Here is an 11622-nt window from a genome sequence, read left to right on the forward strand (position 1 = left end):
ATTCTTCTCACAACACCGAGTGAAAGGCTTAGAGTGGATTAGTTACGTTTGGTCGCATTCAAGTCAGGCTAATGATAAGACTACTAATGTCCCCTCCTACTTGTGTGTGTGTGTGGTGCAGGTTATGGAGTACGAGAACCGCATCAGGGCGTACTCCACCCCCGACAAGATCTTCCGTTACTTCGCCACGCTGAAGATCATCAGTGAGGGTGGCGACGCCGAGGTCTACATGACTCCCCAGGACTTCATACGCTCCATCACGCCCAATGAGAAGCAGCCAGAAAGTGAGCACCTCTCTATCTCCCTCTCTCCTTTCCCCATTTCCTCTCCTTCACCTATGTATGCTTCTGTGTCTGTAGCAGTTAACGTTAACCTTCCATATAGACTCATCATCCTTATATTCAAGAGAGGTGGGTGAAAAGGAATCAATACAGTCCAGCCTTGCGATCTTTTTCATCAAAGTATAATATCAATACAGCAACACATTTGTGTTATATCACGGCCTAAATATAATGACACTATTGTACTGTCGCCTCTGTTGCCATTGCCACCCCTGTTATCTAGTGACAAAAAGCGAGAAAGTGAGCCCCTGTCTGTCTCTCTGTCTGCCCATCTCTTGGCTTCTCTTCCTGGGCCTGCGTATGGGTGTGGGGCTGGACATCACCTCCCACAGGTTCCCTCTGTATCTCAGGCTGCTGTGCTCAGTGGCTGTGCGGTGTAAGTAGCTGGATGCTGCCTGCCTGCCTGGCAGGGTTATAAATAAGTGAAGACCAGCGTGACTTGACTGGGTTAGTCGATGTGAGGTGGCTGCTGCTGACCCACCTAGCCAGGGGTGGACTGCTAGTGCTGCTCAACACTTTCATGAACACGCACACGCACATGCACACACACACCTAGTCAGGGATGTACTGCCAACACTGCTTACCACCTCCATGAACCTACACACACACATACACTTGGGGTGCGAACCTGACTGTCATCATCTCACACGCACCCACACATTCCCCATCTCCCCTCTCCTGTATCATCCTGTGGAAACTCATTCCTGAAAGCTAACACCACAGCAGGACAGGCTGAACTGAGGAGCTGTGATTTATAGCCCCTAGCCCCCCCTCCCACCCCAAACACACACACACACGCACACCGTGATTTGCCATGAGAGCGACACATACCTGGTCGAAGTTGCCCAACTCTCAAAATCCCCATCATCAGTTTAGAAGCTGCAGTTGCGGGTGTCAAGCTGAAGGCTTGTGGCAGGTGCCACACTAAACACTGCACACCATGTTCCCTCTGGGGGGGGTTGGAGGGTGGAAGGGCCGCCACTCACACTCACATCACACGGCTCTGGTTGGATGGGCCAGAGGCATCATGGGAGAGCGGAAAGAGCCGAGTGGAGAACAGAAGGGCGGTTTGACAGGGCGTGGGTGACATTGCAACATAGCGCGCGTGCTAAATTAATTAGTGGTTTTGAATAAGAGATCTTGTCTGGCGTCCAGAGCCCCCCGGGCTGTGGCCTGAGATTTGATCGCGAGCCCTGAATAACACTGCTGACGCCGGGGTGTGATTGGGAGGGCCAGTGTGTGAGTTCACATGGGCAAAATATTACACCATCTCAGCTCCTCTTTTTTTGCCAGACAAGTGTTTTTATTTTTAGATTTTTCAAAAATCGCTATCTGTGTCCTTTTGGATCTCAGACATATGTCGCTGAATCTTATTTTCTAATGATGTATGTGTATATGATAGCATAAGGGCTTTAGCTGTGAGATTGGAATTTGGCACGGTCAGTTGCACTGGATTTCATAATAAGCTAACTGACCAGAGTATGATTTACAAGGGCATTGGCACTATCTTGAACAAAACAGGTGATTCCTGTTTCAAAACCACATAGTTGAGAAAAACATCCAGTCAATCCTGACTAGTCTTCTGGGGAAAGACTCGCTGTCAGTACTCCATGGTGAAGTTACACATTTGGACCCAACCCTGGAATTTGGTTGTCGATTGTGATGAAATCTATAGAGAAGGCTGGCTATCTGTACACACCCTTTCCACAACTCTACAAGAGCACGTCTCTCCATTACACTGAGAAGATATTGTCTTTCTATTTTAAAAGTTCTACTTTGATGGCACTGAGTTTGACATATTTGAATATCACCGTCACAAGGCATTAGATCAGCTTAGACATTTCAAGCTCCGTTAACACTACTCTAACCCAGCTTTGAAGGCAAATTTCTCCTGTCCTCTATCATGTATTGCTACTTTGCCCATATATATTGTGATTCACACATGCTAATGTAAGAATAGTCCTTGACAGTACACTCATGGCCGAATAACTTCCATGCAAACACTGCCAAGACTAATTTCTTTGCGCTAAACTCTCTGGGGAGGTCTCGCTTGCTCGACAGCTTATTTATTGTGCTTATTTTGAACAGTGACTATTACGCCCTGCAGTATAAATATAGTCACAGAACCACTCTTGTGTCCCCCTAAGATGGTAGATCTCCCATGATGCTTTGCAAATAGAAGCTATGTAACGCATGAAAATATGATATGATATGACTTAATAAGCCCCTGAAACATGAGGTGTAGCCTCATTTAAAAAAAAAAAAAAAAAACAACGAAAAAAAATATTTTTAAAGTTCTCCACAGAATACCTTCAATAATATCATCTGTCTCATCTGTGTCATACCTGAGCCTGCCAGTGGAGCAGCCACATTTTGCTCCGTGTGAAGTAGCCCACTGCGAGAGAATTAACAGCGAATTCTCTTCACAGCGGCAGCATTGCATCACTCACAGAAGTGGTGTATATAAATATCTGTCTCAAAATCAATAAGCCCCCCCCCCCGACTCCCTACCCCCAAACCCCCGTGATTCATGGCCTGGTCTCCAACACTTGCATTGATACGACGGCTTTGAGGTACCTCTGCACAGAGATGACTGGTGAACCTTATCAGGAAAAACACACGCTGGGACTTAAACCCCCCCCCCCCCATCCACACACACACACACACCCCTACACATTCGCTGGTACTGTAGCACTGTGAGGAGAGAGAGGACCATACCGGGCTGTATTGGGGGACCATATGGAGCACTTTACAACTGCCTGGCTGTTAAATGGGCCTCTTTAGTGCAGCGGCAGCTCTTAAACGTGGCCTGACCCCTCTGCTCCACTTTGGCAAATACATATGTGGAGTGTGGTGGCAATATTGGACAGTCGTGGGGATTCTGTCTCAACCTTCACCCCCTCTACCCACCCCCTCACTGGGGACTTTCATAACCACCTTCTTTATAACCAGGTTTCTTTTTTCATGTTTTTATTTTAAGTTCACTCTTTCTATCCATCTATCCATCTATCTTATCTAATCTAATCTAATCAAAGCCTGATACAGGGGCACAAAAGGAGTGTGTGGGAGTGAAAAAACAGTTAGGACCAGTGCATACGAGACAGTAGCAGATAACGAAAGAGTGTGTGTGTGAGAGAGGGAGAGCAAGAGAGATGGAGAGAGAGATGACTTGACAGGGGGTGGAGAGATCGAGAGAGAACAAGAGACGAGGGAGGCAGGAGAGAGATGGGAAGAGCGAGAGAGAGAGAGAGGTAGAGAGAGTCTCAAATGTGGCGGGACGTGACCCGCTGTCATCTCTGCTGTGAGGTCAGTCACTCTCCTCCGAGCGAAGCGCCCCGCTGTGCAGTGAAGAGACTCCACTCTCAAGCCAAACACACAGCCTTCGCCCAATCACAGCCAAGGCAACAGAGACTAAACCAAATTAAATGCTCTCTTCCTCATGTGGCCCCTGAGCATGAGCGGTGAGCGATCCGCGTCACCCGCAGACACACAATGAATAAATGATCAATCTTTTTATTAGAGATGGTAGATGTCTTCATTCGGATGGCGGTGCACATTTTAGGGACGCACAAAGTGTTCCCTGCAGTGCCAGTGATTGGTAACCAGGTTACTCCGTAGTGGTTTTGTCAGCTGGTATCAATAAGGCAGACCCGGTCGCTATTCAGAATGGATAGTCTCATCAGTGACCGCCAGAGTAAATGCCCAGCCTCTTCATCCCTGTAGCCCTCAGCTCCAAAATGGAGGCGGGAGAGTGGGGGGGGGGGGGTGCAGTGTGAGCAGACAGGTGATCTGTGTGTCGGACTGACTTGCTCACCTGTGTGGAGGGTGGCAGGTGTGTGGGGTGTTATTACTGGGGCATTCCTTTGGCGTGCAGCGGTCCCGCGCGCTGCCTAATGGAATCCAAATAGTTTAATCTGCGTGTGAAATTGAAGCGGTGACCGCCCGGTCTCCAGATGGAGGAGGCGAGAGGCCATTACAGCTTAGGCACGGGAACAGCAGTGGCCCTCATTTTCCAGCATGTTGATTTTTTTCAGCTGGAAATAGTGTCAGGGGCTGACACAGCGCCGGCCAACCTGCATTTCGATAGCTGTCAGACTCGTGACCAACGACCTTCCCACCGACCAGGTACCAATGACGTAGGTCATTGTGATTTACTGGCACGTGGGAGATTGAACTCTTACTTTTGACCTTGTGGTGACCCCAACGGCCGTGAGCTATGACGTTAACATGCCTGCATCCTCTGCTAGGCGGAGGAGCGATGTCCTCTATCAGTCTGCTTCTGGTATACCTCACAAAGTACCTCACGCTGCAGCGTTGGAACACTCTGGATGACCTCCACTGGGTGCTTTCAATTCAATTTACTGAAATTCAATTAAGATATTCGCATTTCATTTCATGTCATTCACGTAGTGCTCTTTTGCTGAAGGTCTGGCCATGAAGGGAGCTTTACTGAGCTTAACAGATGATTTGTATCCAGCGAGTAGAAGGGTATTTTTGACCCAGCGCTTTACCTCTTACAGCTCAGAGATGTTGAGCTACATGTTTGAGTTGAAGGTGAATGCCTCTGAAAGGTGTGTGTGGTGTATGTGTGTGTGTGTGTGTATCTGTGTCTGTGTCTGTGTCTGTGTCTGTGTCTGTGTCTCTGTGTGTGTGTCTAAGGCATACGTATAGTGCCCTGAGTGGGAGTCAAAGCCTACGGTATAGTAGAGAGAGAGAGGGGGGGGGGGATGTGGGCGACAGTACAGCATAGATTGCATTATCCACTTTCAGGTCTCCTCATCCATAATTCATTGGCTTCATAAAGGACATTATAAAGCCAAACCATATGGAGGTTGCAAACAGGTGCGCTCACTGGTGTTTGACCGGCATTGCCCAGAGATGTGAGGTGAATTTATAAACCGGTCATTTACCCACTCTCCATTAGCGAGTGTATCCTCAGAAGGAAAAAAAACGCAGGTCACTGTGGGCCATGTAGAGGATGTTGCTGTTTGTTATTAATGTAGTCTAAAGGGTCCCCTTTAGATGTTTTTTTTAAACCTTTTGTTTTCTTTTTCTTATTCTTTAAAACTGCTCATCTTTTTTGTTTTTAACCTGTAGCACTTTGAGATCTGTGATGAATAGTGCATTATAAATAAAATGTATTATTATTATTATTATTATTATTATTATTATTAGAACAAATGTGGCAGTTAAGTAAAGGAAGATGTGAAACTAAATGAATCTGAGATGAATTCACAGTGGATACATCACGTAGGGTTAGGGTTAACTTTAAGAGCACTGTGCTTGGTTTCACGCCGCATTCCAAATGTATCTGTGATGCAGTAACACCAGAGACCTGCCCCTCGGCTCGTCTGAAGCTCGTACAAGGCAATCCCACAGTGCTCATCTTGACAACAGACGTCTATTAGCTGCCAGTTCCTTGCCCACGCGCCGCCCGCCATGCGTCAGCTTCTGTCCCTCTAGCCTGTGGCCATGTTCGACCCCCTCAGTTCCCTCAGTGGCACCTCTGAGCTCCAGCCCGGGGGCTCCCCGACGCAGCCCAACCCAGCCCAACCCAACCCAGCCCAACCCGACCTGAACCGAAATCGTGATGAATAGAGGAATGAATCACGGCTGAGCGATGTGGCCGTTTATTTGACAGCTTTGGGAAATGGAAATGGCTGCTTAATGGCCATTATTAATCATGGGTACATGGCGCTGATTGGCAGAGTTACAGTAATGACCCTCCACCATATAAATACATATGGCCCCACTGAGAATGATGCACACATGAAGCTTATGGACACACATGTGCATATGAACGTTTTCTGATAACATGGTTGTTTAATTAGTCTTCTTCTCTTTTGCCCTCCAACCACCCCCCCCCTCCCCCCCATCCAACACCTTTCTCTCTCCTCCTGCCCCTTTTCTCAGGTCTGGGTCTAGACCAATTCATCGTGAAGCGGTATGATGGGAAGGTAAGCACTGAGCGTGTGTGTGGGTGTCTGTGTGGGAGAGAGAGAGAGAGCAAGCTGTTCCTTCGTTTGCTATTGTCGCAGGGCAGCCGAGTGACGCCAGCGGACTCTTTCATAACACCATTTCATAAACCTCTGGCCTTCTCCTCCTCCAGAAACCCATTAAGCCCAGGAAGCAAGAAAGAACTCCTCAAGATAAAAGTCACCATTTCTATCCTCCTTTTTTTTCCCACATATATATTTAAATGATCTCATTTTTTTCCCCACTGTTTCTGTTCCCTTGTTTTTCGGCGTCCTCTCATTGGTCTGACATGCGGAATGGCTCAGTTGTTAGGTGCTCTCTGAAGTGTGCTAATGTTTGCGGACTGGCACATCACGGCTCTGTCGTACAGTAGGCAGAAGGCTAGCTCATTAGTATGCTCTTGTTCTGCAATCATCAGTGTAGTCCACTCAGCTGTGTAGGAAATGATGAGAATGCTGCTCTAATTGAGTATTCCCGTAGAGATTGTGTCAATCAGAGCATCTGTGTAGCTTGGAGCCTTTGCAACAAGGACGCTCTCAAGAGGGTTAGTATGCTAGCTTTGTGTGTGTTTGTGTGTGTGTGTGTGTGTGTGTGTGTGTGTGTGAGAGAGTGAGTGAAAGAGAGAGACAACTGGCATCAGTTTAAAGACATGTTTATACAGAGCCCACCCGGTAACAAACGCCACACGATTCTCCTTCCATTCTCTCCAATGCAATAACGAAAGAAGAGGGCGCGTGTGAACTCCCTGGGCTTTGAAAGTAAGGTATGAGCTACACTAGGCGCGTAACTGAAGCGTTCTGTTCGCGATGCGTAAAATCCATTTTAGATGAATGGTCTATTTTTTTCGAACGTACGCCCGGTGGTGGCTAGAGGGGATACAGCTAAGGGTTAAGGTTAGGGTTAGGTTACTTCCTGTCCTGATACTGTTTATTTCTATGGAGATTTCACTGGAGATTTCACTATCTGTTACGTGACTTCCGTTCTTAGCTGTATCCCATCTAGCCACAACCCGTACGCCCCACCACTGTCACGTCTGGTGTAGCTACTTCCATTGATTATAATGGAAGCTAATTGTTGCAGCAGACGCAACGTGAACGGAACGCTTCAGTTACGCGCCTGGTGTAGCTCATACCTAAGCCCCCAGCTTCCCAATGCCACTACTGTCGCTCAGCTGCATTGAAATTCATTCGAGAGCAGCAAGGACCGCCAGCGTCACCCTCTCCCTCCCTCCCTCCCTCCCTCTCTTTTTCTCTCTCTCTTTCTCACTGTCTCTCCTGGAGACATGCCACTGTTCATCTGCTCATATTAGCACATTCACTTCCTCCCTCATTGACTGCTCCAACTGTTCAGCTCAGAAAGAGGCGCTGTAAATGTTTAGCCAGAACCACCCCCCCCCCCCTCTTTCTCTCTCTCCCTGTCTCTCTCTCTCTGTCATTCTGTTTCTGGAAAAAGAGGCCTCATTACTCGTTCATCTTGAGTCATTAAGGGAGGTATTTAGCTAAGTGGACCGGCCCCCGAGTGTTTAATGATTGGTGTTAAAATGTTTGGACAGGAGCTGTACTTTGCACGGGGCATCCATGAATGTGACGACTCACCCCCTCCACCTCCTCCTCCTCCTGCTCCTGCTCCTCCTCCTCCTCTTCCTCCTCCTACCCCACCCCTCTCCACCACAACCGATAAAGAATAAAAAGCCCAGATTCACAAACGAGCGGCATGGACGGGCCTCCTGCTCACCCTCAGCCTGTTTACAATTCTTATCGTTTGTTTGGCCTAATCGGGTTGTGTTTATGGTGGATCTCCCCCTCCGCCACACACACACACACACACGCGGACACACACACGCGGACAGGGGCACGTGGGAGTGTGTGCAGTGTGTTCTTTTGATGAGAATGGCCAGGCTGCGGTGAGCGGGAGCTGAGGCGGAAGGCTTGCTGTTTACCCACTCACACACTGCTTCCCTAAACTCACACAAAAGGCCACTCGCTTTATTGCTCCCTCGCTTTCACTCACTCATGCTCTCGTCATCTCCCCATCACTTCTTCCTCTTCTTCTTTTCTCTTTCTCTTTCACTGCCTACATCTCTCTCTCTCTCTCTCTCTCTCTCTCTCTCTCTATACCTCTGTCTTTTTCACACACACACATACACGTGTATACACGCAGACACATGCACTCGCTCTTGCACACACACACACACACACACACACACACACACACACACACACACACGCGCGCGCGCACGCACACTCACACACACTCACCCCCTCCAACCCAGTTAGTAAGGGAGGCCATGATCAGCCCATTAATCCTAATAAGTTGTTCTTGAAGCGCCCCTATTAGGGCCCTGAGTCGCGGGGCTGTGCAGCGTGGAATCAACCAGCGCCACCTAAGTCTAAGTATCTTGAAGTCTTTGGCTTATCTTTCATACTCTTTTCATTTGTTTATCTCTCTCCCTATCTCTCTGTCTCTCATACACACACACACATACATACTGTACACTCTCACACACACACACACACACACACACACACACACACACACACACACACAGGCTATTAGACAGATTTCCCATAACGCCGAGCTTGGGCTGCTCCTTGATCAATATGTCCTGTGTGTGCTTTTGTCTGTGCTTCAGATAGAGGTGAATGGAAGGTGCCCAGATATGCATACAGAAAGAACAGAGGCAGCTGCCAAAGTCGGTGTGTAACTCGATAAAAGCTCCTCTCTCTGTTCTGCAGCCTTGCGCACAGATTTGAATAAGAAAATATTGAGGCATTTGCATAATCAAATGCCAGTTCTTGTGAGGTGTAGTGCACTTATAAAGGAGACTAGGGCTCAAACTAAAAAAAAACAAAAAATAATCATCAGTGTATACGTATGAACATAGAAAATGTCTACTGTGGTAGAATATACACTATATTTTAGTATGCAGAATGCGTTTGTAATTTGTGGCACATCGGAATACATTTTATACTGTACATTCAGTATTTTCATTCAACCTTTTTTTATTCTCGGAAGTATGAATAAAATAAAAATATTTCATATCGGCTAGGAGGAGTGGTATGAAACAGGCATTAGTCAATAAATCCTAAGACTCCATATAGGATGTCTGCACAGCACAGAAATGACTTTGTAGTTCCAGCCAAGTTCCTTTCTGGAGACTGCTGGGCTGGATTAGGTTTGGTCAAGTGAGCTTTAGCCATGCAAAGCCCTCAGGTGTGGACCAAACGAGTTTGCATGTTCAGGTTGAGAGACGAGCAGAGTTTATAGGAAACCTCTCTTAAGCACACTATATCCAGTTACCTAAACACACATACACACACACACACACACACACACACAACCTACTCCAAATTCTGTGTGTGTACCCCCCCCCCCCCCCCCCCCCCCCCCCCCGTTCTATGCTCTCATTCCCCTCATCTCCCTCCGGTCCTGCCAGGCGTTAAATCCCGCAGAGCAAACATAATTGGCCCTTGTAGCGAATCCCCCCAAAAGGCCAGTTGTGAGTGAGCACTAAGAGGAGCGTGGTTTATGGATGCCGTATGCTCATCAGGCCGCTCAGAAGGAGTGGGGACGAGGAGCACGCTAGACACCGGAGGGGACCGCTCGGGAAGATGACGTGAGGATGAAGATGAGGGCGATGAGGATGAGAGATTGTTTTTGATGATCAGTGTCAGGTTGCAAGTGTGTGTGTGTGTGTGTGTGTATGTGTGTCTGAAAGCAATTGATTGTTTGTTCCTGTCATGTATGTGACCACTTATGACCTCACTCCTTACCTCAGCCGACTGAGCGCGTGGCGCGCGCTGAATTGAAGTGGTGTGCTGTGTGTGTTAACCCGCGTGTGTATTGTGTGTGTTAACCCGCGTGTGTATTGAGTCTAGTGGTATTTTGCACTTCGCGTTCTCCGTCCCCCCCTCCCCTCCAAGCTGCAGCGCTGGAGTCAAGCCCTCATTAATTTCACCACCACCACAGCCGTGTTTATTCATTTGTGTCTCCTCATTTTGAAGTTCATTTTCTCTGTTGTGATCATTTACGTCTGCAAATTATTCTCTTTTCTCTTTAGGCCTCTCCACTGTCTCATTTGTCTGTCTCTCTCTCTCTCTCTCTCCCCCCCCCATCTCTCTCTCTCTCTCTCTCTCTCCCCCCCCCATCTCTCTCTCTCTCTCTCTCTCTCCCTCTCCCTCCCTCTCTTTTCTCATTTGTGTTTGTTCTCTCTCTCTCTCTCTCTCTCCCCCCCCCTCTCTCTCTCTCTCTCTCTCCCTCTCCCTCCCTCTCTCTCTCTCTCCCTCTCCCTCCCTCTCTTTTCTCATTTGTGTTTGTTCTCTCTCTCTCTCTCTCCCCCCCCCCTCTCTCTCTCTCTCTCCCCCCCCCCATCTCTCTCTCTCTCTCTCTCCCTCTCCCTCCCTCTCTTTTCTTATTTGTGTTTGTTCTCTCTCTCTCTCTCTCTCTCTCTCCCCCCCCCCCTCTCTCTCTCTCTCACTCCCTCTCCCTCCCTCTCTTTTCTCATTTGTGTTTGTTCTCTCTCTCTCTCTCTCTCTCTCTCACTCTCTTCCTCCCATGGGAATACTCTTAGTGCTGTTGTGTAAAATGTAATGTAAAGTACTATAATGTAATGTGTTGTTGTTCTAATGGCTGTTGTTGTCCTTTTGACTGTTATCCTGTATTATCTTGTGCTCTCACTTTCTCCCTCATGACATCCATGTAACCAACAAATCTCCATCTTTCTCTCTCTCTCTCTCTTTTTCTCTATTTCTCCTTCTTCTCTTCTCTCATTCAAAACAAAATGTCCTCATCCATCCTGTTGAACGCTTCATTCATCTCCTCTCCCAATCCCCCCCCCCCTTCCTGTTTGTCGTACGCATATCGCCCCTCCCTCTCTGCAGGACTTCTGGCAGGTATGGGGCGTGTCCCGAGCTGCATGGGTGTGTGCGTGTGTGTGTGTGTGTATGTGTGTGCGCGCACCCAGCGCGTGAGTGTATGCCCGAACACGATACCTTTGCACTTGTTACTGACATGGCCTTATCTTCTCTCCTTTGGTCATTCTCTCTCTCTCTCTCTTTATTTCTTCTCTTTCACTTCCTCTCTATCTATGTCTCTCTTATTTTGTCACTCTACCTATTCCCTTTCTTTATCTCTTACTTTATTTCTCTCTCTCTCTCTCTCCTTATCTCTCCCTCTAAAGTGAGGGCCAAACGTCTTAGAGTTGTCTCTGCAGGAAGCGTAAAAAGGCAGGTAAAGTTTCTGCCTGGGCCTCTCTGCCTACGCTGCTTACCCTCCAAAGTCACGGCCCTCCATCGCGCCCACGCCC

At 48.0% G+C, this 11622-nt stretch overlaps 1 protein-coding gene across 1 annotated transcript in view; it reads left to right on the forward strand.

Annotated features, from left to right (window-relative positions):
* micu1 (mitochondrial calcium uptake 1) overlaps positions 1 to 11622 on the forward strand; it is a 53770-nt gene that overhangs the window by 21226 nt on the left and 20922 nt on the right. Inside the window, exons 4-5 of the mRNA XM_076285834.1 lie at positions 122 to 284; positions 6255 to 6298. Coding sequence (XP_076141949.1) covers positions 122 to 284; positions 6255 to 6298 — 207 coding nt within the window. The remainder of the gene's footprint in view (positions 1 to 121; positions 285 to 6254; positions 6299 to 11622) is intronic.

This window comes from Alosa pseudoharengus, unplaced genomic scaffold (genome assembly GCF_046254945.1).
Source record: "Alosa pseudoharengus isolate Yale_2024_CS ecotype anadromous, Long Island Sound unplaced genomic scaffold, YU_APseudo_1.1 YU_APseudo_1.1_scf_15, whole genome shotgun sequence".
NCBI classification, from domain to species: domain Eukaryota; kingdom Metazoa; phylum Chordata; class Actinopteri; order Clupeiformes; family Clupeidae; genus Alosa; species Alosa pseudoharengus.